The sequence below is a fragment of the Callorhinchus milii genome, unplaced genomic scaffold (genome assembly GCF_018977255.1).
Source record: "Callorhinchus milii isolate IMCB2004 unplaced genomic scaffold, IMCB_Cmil_1.0 Scaffold28, whole genome shotgun sequence".
Taxonomy (NCBI): Eukaryota; Metazoa; Chordata; class Chondrichthyes; order Chimaeriformes; family Callorhinchidae; genus Callorhinchus; species Callorhinchus milii.
Genome location: NW_024704769.1, coordinates 1137248 through 1157673, shown reverse-complemented (window position 1 = coordinate 1157673; position 20426 = coordinate 1137248). Strand labels below are relative to the sequence as shown.

At 44.1% G+C, this 20426-nt stretch overlaps 1 protein-coding gene and 1 non-coding gene across 2 annotated transcripts; both read right to left on the bottom strand.

Annotated features, from left to right (window-relative positions):
- Nucleotides 1–2416: 2416 nt before the first annotated feature.
- Nucleotides 2417–4837, bottom strand: LOC103191438 (zinc finger protein Pegasus). The gene is made up of 3 exons (XM_007912426.2): nt 4808–4837; nt 4393–4545; nt 2417–3413 (listed from the first exon to the last, which is right to left on the bottom strand). Exons 2-3 carry the CDS (start codon nt 4514–4516, stop codon nt 2545–2547), a joined length of 993 nt encoding a protein of 330 aa, XP_007910617.1. The 5' UTR covers nt 4517–4545; nt 4808–4837; the 3' UTR covers nt 2417–2544.
- Nucleotides 4838–17510: 12673 nt separating this feature from the next.
- On the bottom strand, nt 17511–17582 carry trnae-uuc. The gene has a single exon. It is a non-coding gene; the product is annotated as a tRNA-Glu (tRNA).
- Between the last annotated feature and the right edge of the window lie 2844 nt (nt 17583–20426).

Genomic DNA, 20426 nt, shown 5'->3' with positions numbered 1-20426 from the left:
TGTGACCCTGAATTACAATGGTACCTTAGAGATCGAAAGATTAGATGTGAAATGAACTTCCGGAGTCGCAATTTGAAGCAGTTCCACATCAAAAACTGAAAGGAATTCTGTCTCCCTCCTCACACCCTCCCAGGTCATGCATGCATTGTTTTACTTTGAACTCCAGTTGAGATGTATTAAATGGCATAAAAGTGACTAATCCCTATGCAACCCGGCGGATGATTAATTGCTACGATTGTGATGGTTGCTGGAGACACCCGGCCCCTTTGGAAAAACTGCTGAGGGCAAGAAATAAAATCAGATTCTCATAATTCGTTTGGAATTAGAATTTTAGAAATGAAGTCTATGGGATGGATTGCAGTATAACAGTAACCAGTCACTTACTTACTTCATCAGTCACTTTTAATGCACTCACTTTACACTGTGCAAATGGTTGGAATAGGTGAGCTGCAATTATTTTGTACAGATGTAGTGATTTGTGAGGTTGACGTTTTCTGAAAACAGCAGAGAATGGACAGTGGCGAGTTCTACCTCTTGCCTCATATAACATTAAAATCTGTTTTGAGGTTACTGCCTCATCCCAAGAAATTTGTCCACACAGTGAGTTTCTGATTATAACTGTCCTATCAGGACGAGCGGAGAGGGGGGGGGGGGGGGGGGGGAGTGGGGAGGCGGTTTTACCGTTAATTCCTTCCCCCTCAAAGCAAAGTCTAAAGATCCATCTGATCTCAATCAATTCCTAAACAGCTGCTTTACAAGTCAACAGCACTGGAAGCCAGTCAGGATGAAGGAATGGTTTGATGCAGTGAGGTTAAGAAAGGTTAACAGTAAGCTCCGAGCTCCTTTTAAGGTCCTTAAAATATTTCATTTCCTTTGATTAATGCCAACACAGCTTCGGTCCTACCGAGCATTTATTATGGAACAGGGTATACTTGATCATTTGAATCCATTACACTGCATTTAATAAAATAATAAACCTTGCATTTGATACAGCGCCTTATCACGTCTGTGAGACGTCTCAAAGCACTGCACAGAATATACTGTAAAGTGAATTGACTGTATGTTTTGTGAGCAAAACACGGCAGCCAATTGCGCACAGCAGCGTTCCACAAACAGTTGTGGATTCAGTGACCAATTTATTACTTTTTTGGACAAATTATTACCGCCGGAAAAGTGATCCGCCAATTGACTAATAACTGGGTTCCTACTTACTGCGAGACAAACAGATCTGTGTGGAGTAAGGAAACTTGCCCAACATTTTGCGCTGCTGGGAATCGAACCAGGTCTCTTGCTTGCGAGGCAAGTTCTCAAACCACTCGTCAAATTCTCACTTCTGGTTTGCTTTACTCCTTACAACTTCATTTCTGCAAAACTGCTACATTAATAATAATAATAATCCTTGCATTTGATATAGCGCTTTTCACGTCTTCTCGATGTCTCAAAGCGCTTCACAGACTATGCTGTAAAGTGAAATGACTTTACAAACTTGTTTTCTTTTTTTGTTATGATTCTCAAAATGTTTGATTAAATGCTCCACAAAATCTAGCAAAGCATATATGCTTTTGGTTATACCTTACTCTTACCTCAGCAAAACTGCATCTTTTTAAAAAAAAATCTGCTGCATTGAATATCAATGATGTTCTAAGTAAAAGCAGCAGTATTCTAGATCGAAATTATTGCAATGCAGAGTTCAAATTAAACTGACAATTATTACTCAAATTACCAACCTGACTACCCAAGATATATTAATGTATGTATTGCTGGTAACTATAAGATGAACATAAAGCATTTCTCTCTTTAATTATATCTGTTTTGGGGTATTTAAACTGATAATGAAGAGAAAAATCTGAAAATATGACAAAATCAAAACATAGCAATTAGTTAAGTGATTAACAAAGTTTATCCCCCATTGATTAACATTGGATTGCTTCTCGGATATCAATCCTTTATGATTTTTCTCCAGTGAAGTTACACTTTTTTGATGCTTTGGATCGGTTTTATATGGAACAATAGCCCATATTAGTAAACAAAAGGCAAAATACTGCCAATGCCGGAAATCTGAAATAAAATCAGAAGTCGCTGGGAACATGCAGCAGTTCTGACAAAGTCATCGACCTGAAATGTTAACTCACTTTCCTCTCTCCATAGATATAATCCTTGCATTTGATGCAGCGCCTTATCACGTCTTCGAGACGTCTCAAGTCGCTTCAGAGTACACTGTAAAGTTAATTGACTGTACATTTTGTGGGCGAAATACGGCAGGCAAATGTGCACAACAGTTTCCCACAAACAGTCGTGGATTGATTAGACCAAATTATTATTATAGATTTTTTTGAAAGGATTATTAGAAAAGTGATCCGCCAATCGATTAACAACCGGGTTCCTAACAACCAGAGTTACTGCTAGGTGTGTGGAGTAAGGAAACTTGCCTAAGGTTTTGTCCCACTGGGAATCGAACCCAGCACTCACTTGCGAAGCTTGCGCTATAATATAACAGCAGCGACTTCTGTTTTTAGCTCATTTCAGTGTTGGATTTTATTTTCATTAGTTGGGATCAGTCTTCCTGTGAGGTCCTTGAATGAAATGGCATGTAAAGTCATATTTGTCTGCACATTGATGCCCGCAAATATTGCATTTAAAAGGATGTTCTAAGCTGTGGCAGCCCATGTGGATGGTATACATGGTGGCATCTGCATAGTAAGAGTCACAATACCTGCAATGATGCAATGACTGCAAAGGGGAAGCTGGTACACTGAACGTATTGCCAGGAGAGGTGCCGAGCACATTCCAAGAGCTGGAAGATCCTAATCTGCCATTGCCTTCCACGGTTTCATTTTTGTTGCCTTGCTCCACAGATTTTGGTTCAATCATGGAAGGGACTGAGGTACCTTTACTGTCAACGGAAAAGGTCGATGCTTGGTTACCGGCACCCTGCATGACAGGTGCAAAAGGCCTTTGAGAGTCAGCATCTGGATCTGTCTCACTGCATTCTTTGCCATGCAAACTGTCGACCTGAGTGTGAAGATATTCATCCTTGTGTCTCCACACATTCTGCGTGTCTTTCTGCGCGCAATTGTTAAGGCAGGCGTGGTCACGGAAAGATTGCTTCTCTGCAGGCTTTGTTTTTGAGCTGAGCTGGTCATGGTGCCGGTTTTGTCTGGAGTATCTGTGCCTTGTAAAGGACTTGAAAGACTTGAGATCTGAAAGGGAACTGTAATGCTTCTTGGGGGATTTTATGATGAATATTTTGCTGGTTGTTGTAATGGGTGTTTCTTTGCAGGGGGAGTTATTTTCACCGCTGCTGCAGAATTGATTCTTCAACTGGTGCACATTTGTTTTATCATGTGCTGTCAAATGGTGCTCAAAGTTGTACTTCTCATACGTAGCAAAGGTACAATGCTGGCATCTGTAAACTGTTGGATATGAAAAACAGAAATAATTGAAAAAATATAGATAATAATAATCCTTGCATTTGATGTAGCGTGTTATCACATCTTCGATATGTTTCAGAATATACTGTATATTTTGTGGGCAAAACGCGGCAGCCAATTACGCACAGCAGTGTCCCACAAACAGTCGTGACCAAATTATCTATTTTTTTTTGGGGGGAGTTTATTGCTCCTGAAAGATCGACAAAGGAGTGAAATAAGGAGGCACTTCCTCACCTAAAGTGTAGTGGAAATCTAGATCTCTCTCTCCCCAAAAGGCTGTTGATGCTGGATCCATACACATTTTCAAGACTGAGGTGGATAGATATTTGTTAGGTAATGGTATCACGAGTTATGGGGCAAGGGCAGGTAACTGGAGTTGAGATACAGATCAGCCATGTTCTTATAGAACGGCAGAACCGGCTCGAGGGGCTGAATGACCTGCTCCTGTTTCTATGCAACCAGTTCCTTTGAAGGAATCAAATTTCACCTCCTTTTCATTAATAGGACTAATAATAATAATAATAATAATAATCCTTGCATTTGATATAGCGCTTTTCACGTCGGGAGGACGTCCCAAAGCGCTTCACAGAACACACTGTAAAGTGAATTGACTGTATATTTTGTGGGCGAACGCGGCAGCCAATTGCGCACAGCAATGTCCCACAAACAGTCTAATAAGCCTTTAGTGGCAGAATAGATACTACATTTCTACGAATAAAATTCTTGTGAATCAACATTTTTGAAAATCTTCAATCATCTTTTATGAAGAGTTGCTGCTTTGTTATGCATGCTATTTTTTACCGTGGATGGAAAATATAACCATACTTTTAAAAATAAGACCGCAACAAGTTGTACTGATTTTATGAAATTCCATCAAGTTTTTTTTTGAAAAGTGGCAAGTGAGAAAATAGCTGTTGCTACAAACAAAATTCTGGATCATTCCGCTCACGCTGGATCTTACCTGGGTGGGTGCTCAGGTGCTCTCTCATTGCTTTGAGGTCCTCAGTTAAATGGGGACATAATGTACACTTCAATTTGCCATCAGTAACGATCACAAATGTATTTGGTATTCCAAAGTTGTTCATAGTGGTCAACAAATGTTGATTTTTTGCAACTACAGTAAAGATAAAAGCACAATAACAGGTTTAAAAAGCTACCAATGACAGGAATATAGTGAAGCATCATGGCTATGCTACTTTTGTTTATTTAATGCCATTTCATGTAAATAATCTATAGAGACAGCAGAAGAAATAACTAGTTCTGAAACTTTACGTTGTCACGATATACAGAGTTGAAGCAAAATTTCTAAAGAAATCATGCATCTGTTAGCTTTGCAACTGGCTATTTATTCCTCCCCAACCTCCTCATCCATTTACCTTCAATGATTGCTATGTTCAGAGCTCCTATCCACTTTTGCAACAATCCAAACAATAAGTAATCAGCTAATTTCCGATTAATGTATACAAAAAGGCTTGATTATGCATACTTAGGAGGGGGTGCTGCAGTATTTCTCAGAGATTTTCACTTTGCACTCTGGCAGTATTGAACACCTTCAAGCGTGATACAGTACGAATCTCGGGCTGTGGTCCAGCACATAATCAGAAAAGAATATTTATGAAAATGTGATTTCACATTAGGAAATCTAATCTATGTTCTGGGATAATTGTAACTAATGATGCAGGTATGATGTGCTTCAATTATGCCAACTGCAGTGTTTCCTCAGAGATGTGCAGCTCATCAGTATGAACACTTCAAATAGGATGACTTTACTCATTAGCACTTTAGTTACATATCTCGGGGCATGTCTGTGGCCATTATCCTCATTGATCAGCTTGTCAAATCTTAATGATGCCTTGGATCACTGCAGACTTCCATGGCCTTCACACGAGACAATTACCACCTGAGCCATCAGGTGAGTCAGTCCAGTTCTCTCGACATTTAAAGTTGCAAAGCTAGCAAGAAGTTTAACTCCATTTGAGAAAATAAATGTTCCAAGAGAGGTTTATTGACAGAATTGCAAGCTTAGTAATTCAAGCTTTTTTTCAAAAAAGGGACTTAGTTAATTACTTAACTTTTGCATGGTTCAAAACAGCTAAAGGTCACATTGCAGATACATTACATATTTCTCAACACTATATATTTTTAGAAATAAAACACAAAATACTGCAGAAGCTGGAAATCTGAAACAAATACATGATCGCTGGAAACACTTAACAGGTCAGGCAGCATCTATGGAGAAAGGAAGGTGGATCAACGTTTCGGACGTATGACCCTTCGTCAGAACTGGGGTGTAAGGGTCAGACGAAATTCTGACCAAGAGTCATGGACCCAAAACGTTGACCCACTTTCCTTTCTCCATAGATGCTGCCTGACCTGCTGAGTGTTCCCAGCGATCTCTGTCTTTGTTTGTGTGGGCTATATATTTTGGGGTTCCTTTTACAAAGGGCAGCTGGAGTAGAAAGTGGGCACATGCCAATTTGCCTCTCCAACATGCAGGGGAATTCCCGAAAGCAAAATAAAATGAGCTTGATTAAAGGCTTTTGAAAGAAAATGAACGTAGTTTGGGATGAGTTTGGGATACGACATGTCAAGCGACTGCCAGGACGGCGGAAGGTGAACTCAATGGAACTTGGTCTTCTTTCACCAGCAAATTGTTAGGTTCTAGTTACAGTGGCAACTATCCCCCTTGGGAAGGGGTGGATGGGGGAGAGGTAAGTAGTATCCCTTGGAGCTGAACTAGCTCTAAGGTGACCTGCCTGGCAATGGAATGGGGAAATCGAGTCAGCCCTCTGTGACGGCCTCTAGTCCGGTTCCTGAACCAGGGTCCACAGTATTCCAAGGTATTCACTGCTGATGAAAGCCCAGCCCAATGGCAGGACCTGGAAGGGCAGACCAGTCACTGGGGGCAGGGAGTCATCCCACTCAGCTCCTGTTAATCCCAAGAGCCAAAGCCCTAATGGATAGGGTGGTCCTAGCTGGACAAGTAGTGGGAAAACTTGCCAGAACAGCAATATCAATGGTTTTAGCAATGTGGTTTTAGCTGGTTAGACTCCAGCAGTCACCCCAACGCACTCTCTGGAGTCCTCAAGCTTTGGCTTTTGCCAACTTAGGCCGAATACTTTCCAGAATTAGGGAAACAGGATGGGTTCCTCCAGGGACAAGAGAGAGCATTCCACTTCAACAATCTGGGATTTCCGTGCGTAGGTGGGATGCATGGAAATCTCAGCTTGGTTTGGATTCTCTTAAAAAATTAAGCGACGCAGAAACAGTATTACGAACATTTAAGATTTCAGCAAATCTCATTTCCCCACTTTCTTATGCAATCCATTGAGCATAGCGCTTCAAGACATTATCCTGCAATCAAGGTCGAGCTGTAATAATAATCCTTGCATTTGATAGTGTCTTATCAATTCTTCAAGATGTCTCAAAGCGCTTCACAGAATATACTGTAAAGTGAATTAACTGTATATTTCGTGGGCGACACACGGCAGCCAATTGCGCACAGCAGCGTCCTACAAACATCCGTGGATTGAGTGACCGAATTAATATTATTATTATCTATCAAATAAAGCTTGTTGCTGCGTGCACTGCAGGAATTCATTCTGCACCGACTTTCAGACTGGTGCCGACTAATTATAAACCTATTCAATACATCTCCTTCACTTGATGTGCGTCTGGTATACATTTCAAAAATATGCTATTTCAGTGAGTGTAGTTTGCAGGCGGCCAATTTGGGGACAGGGATGGCTGACAAGCAGAGCAGCCGTGAAGCGAGTGACCAGTTTTATCACGGTGGGAGTGTATTCGTGTGCGCGCACGCGTTTGTTTGTGGGGGGGGGGGGAGAGGGGAAGAATTGTCACCAGGTCACCGACCGACTGGGAAAAACTCCCTCCTCTTTTTGAACAATGCCGCGAGGCTCTTTTACATCCAACCGAACCACAACAAGTTACGCTTGTATAGCGCTCTTGTTCGGGGGTGGGGTGTGTGGGGGGGGGGATTCTCGGTTTAACATCTCATCTGAAGGATGGTTCCTCCGATGCCGCACTACACCCACCCACCCCTCAGCACTGCACCGGGAGCAACCTGCATTTCACACAGTGAGTTGTACGGATCTGCAATGAGGAGGGGGGAGGAAGAGGGAAAGGGGGGGGGGCAGGAGTAAGGGTTGGAGGAGGTTATAGGGGAGGAGGAAGGGTTGGAGGGGGATATAGAGGCTGGAGGGGAGGAGGAAGGGTTGGAGGGGGTTTATAGGGGGTTATAGGGGTTGGAGGGGAGGAGGAAGGGTTGGAGGGGTTTATAGGGGAGGAGGAAGGGTTGGAGGGGGTTTATAGGGGGTTATAGGGGTTGGAGGGGAGGAGGAAGGGTTGGAGGGGTTTATTGGGGTTGGAGGGGAGGAGGGAGGGTTGGAGGGGGTTATAGGAGGGGAGGAGGAAGGGTTGGAGGGGGTTATAGGGGTTGGAGGGGAGGAGGAAGGGTTGGAGGGGGTTATAGGAGGGGAGGAGGAGGGGGAGCGGCTGACAGCTGTTTACACCCCCCCCTCCCGCCTCCGTGCCCCCGGTACGTGCGGGAGGTCGGCGCCGCCAGGAATGGGCCCCTCCCCGCCCCGGGGCGGGCCCCGCGCCCAAACAAACTCTGACCCCCTCTCTCTCTCTCTCACTCTATTACCCTCCCCGCCTCCCCCCCACAACAACTCCGGTGACTGACCCGGTGTTCGGGGGGGGGGTAGTGAGATAAGCAGAGGCGGCCCACACCCCTCACCCTCCCTCCCTCAATCCCCCCCCCCCGCTTCACCTCAGCCCCGTACCTCTCCGGTTTTTTTTACCGAGCGACGCCGCTGACTAACAAACAGGCGGTTTGGCGCTCTCGCGCTCCCGCTCTCTCCCTCAGTCTCTCGCGCCACTCCGTCTCCTCTCTGCGCACGCGCACCAGCGGCCCCGCCTCCAACCCCTCGGCAGATGGATGACCTCCAACCCCTCCCCCCACCCACCAGTTCCGCGCGCGCGCTCTCTCTCTCTCTCTGCGCACGCGTACCAGCGGCCCCGCCTACAGTCACTCGGCAGATAGATGACCTGGTTCCCGCCCACACACACGTGCTCTCTCTCTCTCTCTGCGCACGCGCGACAGCACCCGGCGGCGGTTGGTCTCGGCGCGCGCGCTGCTCCACCCCCGCCCCCGCTTCTCTGCGCACGCGCAGTCGCACCTGGCGACGGTTTTTTTTTGAGGGGGGGGGGGAAGGGTTTTGGCGCGCGATGCCTCACCCGGAGCGTCCGGTCGGCAGTTTGAACGGTCGCCTGAGGGAACGACGACGACGACGCCGCCCGCGACGCCTCCAGGAGCGGAGCCGAGCCGGTGCCTTCTTCTCCGTCTTCGCCTTCGTGCCGTGAACAGGCGGTGTGTCGTCTCCCCCTCCCCCCGCGGAGCTCAGGGGTCCGAGCCCTCGCCTCGCATGCGAGAGAGGACCTGGGTTCGATTCCACAGCAAAAAAAAACGCACAGTCACTACACTCTGCCGCACCCCCCCCCTTTGAGACGTCTCGAAGACGCGATGAGGCGCCTCGTTCGGGTCGAACGCCAAGGAATTGTTCCTATCGGGAGTGTTATTGGATCGAACAAGGATGACTAAGGATTATTATTAATACCACTGCAGGAGGAGGCCATTCAGCCCCTCGAGCCTGTTCCGCCATTCAGTTAGCTCGTGGCTGATCCTGTACCTCAACTAGTTGCCTCAATTCCACTGTCCCGCTTGCTCCCCACGCCCCTCGATACCCGGACCCACCGGACAAGCCGCCAAACCCTCGCCCTGGAAGGTGCGGATGGACCCAGCGCGATCATCCGGTCACTTCAGTCCGTCACCGTTCGTGGGGTACGCTGCGCCGCGCCATTGGCCGCCCCGTCTTCGCCCGCAGAATCCAGCCACAGTCACTGCACTTTGCGGTGCATCCCTGTGAAGCGCTTTGAGGCGTCCGGAAGACGTCCTCCCGACGTGAAAGGCGCTCTATAAATGGAATCTTGTTGTTGTTGTAATAAGACCCTGTATTTATTATTATTATTATCACTTAAGAAAGTCGGGGGGTGGGTGGGGGGTGGCCCTTCGGTCTGTTCCCAAGCGCTAACCGTGATAAGGCGCTACGTCAGATGCAAGGATTATGATTATTATTATTATTGTACAATCTGCCCCCGGGGAGACACTCCTCAGCATTGGATAGACACAGCGTCAGTATAACAACACATTACGTTTACGCAGCACCTTTCACGTAAGCAGGACATCCCGAGGCGCTGGGCAGTCAGCGGTCCGCGTCCGAGCTGGCGGTTGGGATCAGGAGGCCAGGATGAACGGTAGGGGTAGGAGGGTGACCGAATGGCACAGTCGAAGAGGAGGGTCTTCAGACGGTTCTTGAAGTAGACGAGGGAGTAACGTTCAAACATGTCACGGGCGATTGCTGTCCAATGCAGTGGCTGTTATAATGGGCGAAGGCGGGATTTATTATTATCATCATGGATGCTGCCCATGATTTTTATCTCCTGATGGAAATTTCTGCAGATTTACTGGAAAGTGTATTCTAAAGGCACCATAGAGGCAATTTGCACACAGCAACAGCCACAAACAGCCATGGAGCGAATGACCAATTTTATCTGGGGAATTGTTGGCCAGGACATCGGAAATATTGCCATAGGATCTTTAATGCCAACCTGAAAAAGTTGTTCTGGTGATTGTGATTGTGATATGATTGTGCTGATTGGAGCAGAAGATCACAATTGTCATTGAAAACATTAAAGAGATCAGTTGAAATAAACTTTTTTTTACTGTGGGATTATGAGAGCATAGGATGCTTTGTCATAAATGGTTATTCAGGTTGGAGGCATCGATGTGTTCAAATGTTAATAGAGGATCTGAAAAGAAACAATATGAAAAGGTACAAAGAAAGATCAGGAAATTGTGAATAGGCTCCGGGACGCTATTCACTGCGAGAGGGGTGATATGTATACGGTATATAAACGCAAGTTGTTGTTAGGGTTAATCTTACTGTTAGAATACTGTTCAAGATCCTGGTCCTCACCTTCAAAACCCTCCATGGTCTTGCTGCCCCCTACCTCTGCGACCTCCTAACCCTCCTGCCCACTCCCAACGCTCAGCGGCCTCTGGCCTGCTTCCAAGTCTCCTGCCTCGCCCCCCCCCCCAGCATTGGTGGGCGAGCCTTCTGCCACTCTGCCCCCACCCTCTGGAACTCCATCCCACAGTCCCTCCACCGCGCCCCCTCCCTCACCTCCTTCAAGACCCAAATCAAGACCCTCTCTTCTGCGCTTTTGATCACCCTCCTTTCCCCCCTGGCCCTCCCCAATCCCGACCCCCAGCTTGGGTCCGAAATACTGACTATCCAGCGCCTTGGAAAGTCCTCCCGACATGAAAGGCGCTATACAAATGTAATTTTGTTGTTGTTGAATACAGTATCATAGTTGGCTCCAACAGAGTAGCTGCCATCACCATATAACAACAACAACTTGCACTTATATAGCGCCCTCCAGCCAGGGTAGCATCTCAGAACATTTAGCCGCAATGGGCCAATTGTCTTCCCTCTGTGCTGCAATTCTTTTATTCTGTGCACACATTTACATTGTTATTTGTGTTCTAGCTCTGTGCAATAGTAGTGGATATTTGCCTCTGTAAAAAAAATTCATTAACCTTTTATAACTGACGCATTTATACTGGGAATTGCATATAATGTCAATATGGCTTAAAAAAATTGAAAGCCTTGAATTCAGGTAGCTTGCATTTATTTAATATTATTTTGCACTTATACCTATTTAATTTGATATAATTTCACAATTGCAGTCATCATCAGTTCAGTTCAGTGCTGCTGCGTTTCGCCTACAAAATGTCTAGTCACTAAACTATAGTCACTAAGCTGTGAGATGTCTCAAATATGTGTTAATATGAAATGCAAGGATTATTATAATAATAATCCTTGCATTTGATATAGCGCTTTTTCACATCTTCTAGACTTCTCAAAGCACTTCACAGAATATGCTGTAAAGTTAATTGACGTATATTTGTGGGAGAAACGCGGCAGCCAATTGAACACAGCAGTGTCCCACATGGATTGAAAATGACCAATTTATTATTGTTTTTTTTTGGAGGTATTATTATTAGGGTGTGGAGTAAGGAAACTTGCCCAAGGTCTCGCCCTCTGCCTGGAATGGAACCCAGGTGTATAGCTTGCAAGGCGAGTGCTCTAACCACTGAGCCAGAGGACTCCACATGTATAATCATTGATAGCTCCAGTGAGGCATTGATAGCTCCAGTGGGGAGCTAATAAGACCACAAAATGATCGTTTATGCTGCTTTTATGGTTGAGAGTGCCATATTAATGTTGAAAACGGGATTTTGGTTTTGTTGGGGTGTCATGGCCACATTATTATGCCACATTAATGTTACAGTGCTGGCACCAATGACTGATTAAACATTTTGTGCAAGTACAGAGTAACTTTTCAGAGCTTCTGCCTGACCTGCTTTGAAACTGACAATCTTCTCTCATACGTCAGGGGAAGCTACTAACGTCACAGCTACTTCCTGTGACAATTAGGTTGAGTTCAGTTGCACATTGGAATGGCAAGGACTTGAAAGAATCCAACCCATTTTCCGTGTCAGCTGGAGAATGGTATCTGGTGAGAATAAGTAAACGATGAGGTCAAAAACACCCACAATGGACATGTTGTTCCTTCCTCGTTTACAGTGCAGTTTTAAGCGTAGCATTCTCAGATGTCAAATAAGCAGCTTGTACAGCTGTGGAATTCCAACTCATGAAATGGCCCTATCCCCATGAGAGGATATTGTTTGGTATAGAACAATCAGAAGGGATAATATTAAATATAATAATAATGATCCTTGCATTTGATATAGCGCTTTTCAGGTCTTCTCGATGTCTCAAAGCGTTTCACAAAATAGACTGTAAAGTGAATTGACAGTATATTTGTGGGCGAAACGCGGCAGCCAATTGCGCACAGCAGTGTCCCACAAACAGTCGTGGATTGAAAATGACCAATTTATTGTTTTGTTTTGGAGGGATTATTATTAGGGTGTGGAGTAAGGAAACTTGCCCAAGGTTTCGCCCTGCCTCGAATTGAACTCATGTGTCTCGCTTGCAGAACGAGTGCTCTAACCACTGAACTAGGACTCCACAGGACTGAATTAGTTCACTTGTGCAGGGTTTTGTTAAGGTAAAATGGGAGAAACTATTTTCACTGGTCAGTGAGCAGGATACAAGAGGGAATTAACGTAAGATTGTTACCGAAAAATCTAAAAGTTGGAAAAATGATTTTTCCATAAAAATCCATCCTTTGGATGACACCTTAAACCAAGGACCCATTCTGCTCAGGTGAATGTTAATGATCCCATGGCGCTATTCAAAAAGAGAAAGGAGTATCTCATAGTGTTTACTCCAATTATCCTCTAAATCAAAATATGGTTACTCTCGCATGATTGATTGTGGAATGTTGCTGTGCGCAAAACTGAATGCTGTGTTTTGCCCATAAAATATACAGTCAATCCACTTTACAATATATCTGTGAAGCCCTTATCACATCTTAAAAATGTCATAAGCCACTTTATCAAATCAGATGCAAGTATTATTATAAAGGGGGTAATTAACGCCATTAGCGCACGGTGGTTGACGCAGAATCCCGAAAAGTTTTTGAAAGAGAATTAGACAAATACTCTAAAAAGAAAAATATAAAAAGATATTTGGAAATAGCAGGGAATTGGGATTAAACCAATATCTCTTTAAGTAAGTTAGCTCAGACCCAGTGGGCCCTTCTGTGCTCAATGATACTATTATGACAGTATGGTATCTACATTAGGTAGGTGGAAGTTTATGTAAATCGTGTAGTTTAGTGGTTAGAGCACTCGCCTAGCAAGCGAGAGGATCCGGATTCAATTCCCAGCAGGGCAAGTTTCAGTACTCCTCACGCCTCTGTTTGCCTAACAGTAAGTAGGAACTGGGTGTTAGTTGATTGGCGGATCACTTTTCCAGGGGTAATAATTTCTTGAAAAAAATTTACTCAATCCACGATTGTTTGTCAACCCCAGAGGATTGATTTCAAGATCCTCATCCTCACCTACAAGGCCATTCACGGCCTCGCTCCCTCCTACCTCTCCAACCTACTATCCCCCTACCTACCTGCCCGTACCCTCCGTTCCTCTGGCTCCGGTCTGCTCCATGTCCCCCGCCCCAACCGCCCTACCATCGGTGGTCGGGCCTTCAGCCTCTCAGCCCCGAGGCTCTGGAACTCCATCCCCCAGTGCCTTCGCCGCCTCCTCCCTTTCCTCCTTCAAGGCCGGTCTCAAAACCTTTCTCTTTGACCGAGCCTTCAGCTCCCCTCTCGACTCTCTTCCCACTCCTTGCTCCCTCCCTTCCCTCCCCTCACCCTGACCATCTCCCCCCTCCTCGCTCCCTCCCTTCCCTCCCCTCACCCTGACCATTTCCCCCCTGCTCGGGTCATGACCCAACTGTGCAGCGCCTTGGGACGTCCTCCTGACATGAAAGGCGCTTTATAAATGGAATCTTGTTGTTGTTGTTTGTGGGACCCTGCTGTGTGCAAATGGCTGCCGGTTTCGCTCACAAAATATACAGCCAGTTCACTTTACAGTATATTTGAGACGTCACAAAGACTTGATAAGGCACTTTATCAAATGCACAGAGTATTTTTATTATTACTAAAATCTCCTCCGGAACATCGCCAGACTACGGCACTACCTCACCCCTCACGCGGCTGAAACTGGTCCACGCCTTTATCACCTCAAGGCTGGACTATGGGAACTCTCTCCTCGCCGGCCTTCCCGGCCCTCCCTCCACACTGCAGGTCATTCAGAACTCTGCAGCTCGTGTACTGTCCCGCACCACATCACTCCCACCCTCGCCCTCGCTCGCCTCCACTGGCTCCCCATCCCCCAGAGGATCGATTTCAAGATCCTCATCCTCACCTACAAGGCCATTCACGGCCTCACTCCCTCCTACCTCTCCGACCTACTATCCCCCTACCTACCTGCCCGTACCCTCCGTTCCTCCGGCTCCGGTCTGCTCCACGTCCCCCGCCCCAACCGCCCTACCATCGGTGGCCGGGCTTTCAGCCTCTCAGCCCCGAGGCTCTGGAACTCCATCCCCAGTGCCTTCGCTGCTTCCTCCCTTTCCTCCTTCAAGGCCGGTCTCAAGACCTTTCTCTTTGACCTTCAGCCTTCAGCTCCCCTCTCGACTCTCTACCCCCTCCTCGCTCCCTCCCTTCCCTCCCCTCACCCTGACCATTTCCCCCCTGCTCAGGTCCTGACCTAACTGTACAGCGCCTTGGGACGCCCTCCCGATGTGAAAGGCGCTCAATAAATGGAATCTTGTTGTTGTACATAATGACTCATTTAACTCAGCAGTAGCATGTTATATTTCACTCCATCCCATGAGTGATATCTTCCTTGGGCTATGCAGTCTGTACATGTAGTGTTGCTAGGTTTCCCTTTCATTTAACAGGTTAAATTTGACTTTTGTTTGAATGTTTTTAAATTCGGGTTCTGCAGTTTGAATGAGGGTAACACTAAACCATACATTTGTTAATTGTATGATTATTTGGGGATGACAAGTTTGCAGGGCTATGGTGAGAGCGCGGGGAGTAGGATTGAATTAGATAATTCTTTTCAAAGAGCCAACACAAACATGATGGGCTGAATGGGCTCCTTCTGTGCTGTATCCTATGATTCTATAATTGTGTAAAGTGTCTCTGTAAAATCCAAAAATAGAATTGCCTCTTAAATTGGTTACAGAAGTTTTAATGGTTCCATGGAATGAGGGTAGAGTTTTTAACTTTTCAGATAAACGCAGCTGTGATTCTAAGTAAAGAATGCTCATAAACGATTATTTTTGATTATTTCTATTAAAAAATTGTGGTGGAGCCCCATGTGCTCAATGGAGCATGAGATAGGTTATTTAACAAATATTTTGGTGCCCAGAGGAGGAAGTGGTTCTTGGTAGATGAAGCATAATGTTTATGATGAGCCATTCCTTTAATTGCAGACAACCTTCTCGGAATCATAGATTACATTTTCCCAGTCAACAATCCCACATGTTTGGATTGATCCTATTTTTGGAAAACCACATGTCTGATTGAGCCTCAACATACAGTGAGTGACGGTGACCTTAGGCTGGTTGCAAATAGATCAGAATCTATTGGGATGTTTATCAGATTGTGTAGTTGATGAACCTATTTTGTTATGGAGCAATCTTACCCTGAGGTTAAATTGATGTTAAATCATTCCATTTTCTCAAATTAAAATGGTTGTTTTGAAGTTATTTGAACTCTTTTACAAGCTATTTGTTAATTTTCGCCTAAGCATTTATGTTCTTCAATTCACATTTCTGAACAGTTATTGTTTGAATTCCTTCCCACTCTCTTCCTACTCTTCTGCTAATGGCGGTGACTCATGCTGAGGTAAGTTCCCGACGTATAAGCTGCCCTTTAGTAACTCACATAAGTGGCTGTTCTTCACATGCAAGCTTGGGACATCCACGTACTGCTGACGTGAAAAGCGCTCTACAAATGTCATTTATTGTTGTTGTTGATGTATTGTACCCGAGCACCATTTAAACACTCTACGCATACGATTTTTTTGTAAACTCCATTATTTATTTTTGTAATTATCTGAAATGTGTGCCCTATCATTAATGGATGTATGATGTCTCCAAACCAAACTGTTGAGAATTCTGTGAACGTTTGTCTAATGGAGTGTGCCCTGCTATTTTCAGAGGTTGTCAGGAGACAAGGCTTGTGGATCCCGTCTATAAGGACAGGAAATTACCAGTAAAATACCAGTAAAGCCAGATAGGACCCATTTTAAATTTTCCGAATCAAAAGTTAAGATTCAAATTTTTTTAAGACTGCACAATAGTTGCTTTACTCAGGGACCCTGACATTTGTTTTAGAGTTAAGCAAGCTCATTATTCAGAATACACAGTCAAACAAGGAATTTCTTAGAGGAGCTTATCCTCTCTTTTATTGTGTATTCTATTTTTTTTCTTTCACCCTTTCCGAGAACCATTTTTTCTGCATTTGTCCTTTTCAAGTACCTATCTTAATTCCCTTTTGATAGTTGTTATTGAATTTGTGGCCACCACTCTTTTCGGTAGTGCATTCCAGACTGTAACAAAAAATCTGTATAAAAAATTCTCCTCATCGCTCCTTTGGTTTTCAATCCAGCCATCTCCCTTCCTTGATGGCATTCACACCCTCAGGTAGAACCGATCCTTTCCTGCACAATGTGTGATATCCTGGGGACACGTAATAAAACAAAGACATATGTGCTTTCCGAGATTATTAATTTCACTTGTTTAATTCATAAACTAGAGAATTTTGATAGTTTTCCACATAAGAATAAATATTTTGTAATGTGAATCTTCATGGAAAGGTTTCCAAAGCTCTACCACACTTACAACAATAATAATAATCCTTGAATTTGATACAGTGCCTTATCACATCTTCGAGACGTCTCAAAGCGCTTCACTGAATATACTGTAAAATGAATTGACTGTATATTTTATGAGCGAAACAAGAGTTACAAGAGTTAAATGTATGTTTTAGTTGCAGAGGCAACCAACAGGGCGGTAACTAGTAACTATTCAATACAGGAAATGTTTGGTGGAGCTGAGATAAAGTAATTGTCTAAACATTAAAATGTCATGTTGGTCTGCCAAAATATTTTATATTTGATAGAGTGAATAGAAAACTATTGTAAAATGTTAATATGTGAGGCACATAAGAATCTTCAATAAAAAAATATGCCAGTAAAATTGTCTGAAAGCAAGCAGTTCTAGAGATAATAATAATAATCCTTGCATTTGGTATAGAGCCTTTCACGTCTTCTAGACTTCTCAAAGCGCTTTATAGAATAGACTGTAAAGTGAATTTACTGTATAGTTGTGGGTGAAATGCGGCAGCCAATTGCACACAGCAGTGTCCCACGAACAGTCGCGGATTGAAATGACCGATTTTTTTTTTTGAGGGATCATTATCGTGCGCGTGGAGTAAGGAAACTTGCCCAAGGTTTCACCCTGCCGGGAATCGAACCCAGGTCTCTCTCTTGAAAAGTGATTGCTCTAACCACTGAGCTACAGGACTCCAATGAAACCTAAACCTGAACATCACTGGTTTTCTCTAATAGTTTTGCATCCCAAGTCGATCTAATTTGAACATTTTGGTATACAGCACCCAACTTGTGTGTGAATGTTTGGTAGTTGTCATGTTAAATAGATGGCAGCCTCTCTTAGTTGTAGCATTTCTCAGTTAAGTGCTGGATTAAGAACTGACAACAGCTGATATATCTATTGTAACATAAACTATATTAGTTTTCCTTTTCACTTTGTAATTAAACATAAAACTGTTTTTGAGTATAAGTGATTAACAATGCAGTGGTGTCCTGGTGCCAGGCTCTTGCCTACTGCCTTTATGTACCTGCAAAAGATCGCTTCAAAATGAAATACCTTTGACTTTCCACTGAAATGCCGTAAATATTTAAAAAGGCAGATATAATGTTAAGATCTTAACTATGTTTTATTACTTATGAAGGTACACATTAGGTCCAAGAGCCTCCCCACCCGTGGGCGTAGCATCATTTGTTTTAAAGATCCATACAAAATGTTCTGGAGATGAAGCTATTCTCCCCTCACCAGAGACGCTCAGCTGTTTCCTTGTATTTAACTGTACAGTCCACTATTGTTTAGCCGCACTAAAGGAAGTTGATACACAGACGCTTGTATGGTCCAAACTTCCTATTGAGGCGCCTCTTTTAAAATCTATCCCTCTGGCTAAAATTAGCTTTAAAAATTCTTGTGCATTTATCTTGTTGCATTGATGGCTTTACTTTAATAAAAGAGTTTCACAACAAAATAAGTTTGCTTTGGGCACTGTTGGTGTGCAGCGATTTGATTGCTTAAGATCTGCCACATAATGGGAGATGTAATGGGGCTTTATAACAACCCCTGCAAATTTTAATCTCTGGCTGAGTTCTCCACTTTTGCAGGGACTTCTTGCTTATTATATGTACGTACACATAATTGTGTATGTTTTAATTAGTTGTGGTTGTGATTAGTGAGAGACCTGGGTTCAATTCCCGGCAGAGGGCGAAACCTCGGGCAAGTTTCCTTACTCCACACAGAGCCTATTAATAATCCCTCCAAAAAAAAATAATAAATTGGTCATTTTCAGTCCACGACTGTTTGTGGGACATTGCTGTGCGCAATTGGCTGCCGCGTTCGCCCACAAATATACAGTCAATCCACTTTACAGTCTATCCTGTGAAGCGCTTTGGAACGTCGAGAAGACGTGAAAAGCGCTATATCAAATGCAAGGATTATTATTATTATAGTAATTAGATGCCACTGATTTATATCATTGCACGTTCTCATCTTAAGGAACGAGATTTAATCTTAAAATCTTTTATCTTTTTAATACAATGCGTTTTTTTTAAAGCCTATCACAGAAAAATCAAGTCTAAACGAAACCTGTCACTACTTTTGTACAATATTAAGGATAGTACAACAAACATCCTGACAGGATCGAAAGTCAACACTTTAGCAGTAACATTCATGACGGGTCAATCTCAAGTTCCACAGGCGCTTGAGTCAACAGCTCAGAATTCTCTCTAACTTAGAACCGCAGCACTTTGCTATTCTTACCCAAAACGACAAGGGTTGTTGGTGCAGGAAAGGTCACACAAGTGTCTTTCTAAACGAACAGGAGCTTTCCTCTGTAACTGGTTTTACCGTATTTGTCTTTATTTGTCTGACTATCAACTGTAAGGTTTATTATGTAGTCTGATAAAGACGAAATGTCTGTCTGTGTGTCTGCCAAGAACGCAATCTCCGATTGATGTAGAGATATGATTTATACCTCATCGGAAAGGTCTTGTCTGGCGGGAGCATCATGGGCATATTTTTTTTTCGATGACCTATTAAAAAATATTAAAAAATGCTTTAATTGAGCCCCCAACAAGGTATGCAACGGTATTCTGCAACAAAGTGGTGACAGAGGTCACACACCTCTGAGATAAAGAGATATATCTATACTAATAAAAGACAAAATGTCTGCGCATCAGGGAGTAATCTCCCACAGGAGTCCTCCCAAACCGATACCCGAGCAGAGGATGCCAAACGAGCTCAGGAGCACAGTTACTTAATCTCAAGGGATAAGGATGCCAAAGCAGCGAAGATCAAGGCTTTCGAGAACAAATGAAAACACGCGGGCGAGAGAGCGACCGGTGAAGCTAAACCGCTTTACAAACGTAGCCGCAAACCGGTTTGTTAATAATTGTGGGATCTATTTCCACTTCCCGCCATAAAACTATTATTATAAAAGTCCACCCCAGTGTTTTGCCCGGGAGTGAAGGTTTACAGACTGTTCGAACCGCGACTGCAGGTTTATGAGATCTGCAGTGGGGACCGTTCCGTGGCCTCTGGTTCCTGTTTGCCCAGAAAAGAAACTTAAAAGCTGAAATTTTTTTAAAAAAGGATTCTCCTAAAACTCTTGAGTGAGTGTGTGTGAGAGAGCGAGTGTGAAAGAGTGTGAGAGTGAGTGAATGTGAGAGTGAGTGAATGTGAGAGTGAATGTGAGAGTGAATGTGAGAGTGAGTGTGAGAGTGAGTGTGAGAGAGTGAGTGAGAGTGAATGTGAGAGAGTGAGTGAATGTGAGAGTGAGTGAGTGTGAGAGTGAGTGATGTGTGTGTGTGAATGTGAGAGTGAGAGTGTGAGTGAGTGAGTGTGAGAGTGAGTGAGTGTGAGAGAGAGTGAGTGAGGATGTGAGAGTGAGTGAGAGAGTGAGTGAATGTGAGTGAATGTGAGAGTGAGTGATGTGTGTGTGTGAATGTGAGAGAGTGAGAGTGAGTGTGAGTGAGTGAGTGAATGTGAGAGTGAGTGTGTGTGAGAGAGCGAGTGTGAGCGAGTGTGAGAGGGAGTTTGTGTGAGAGTG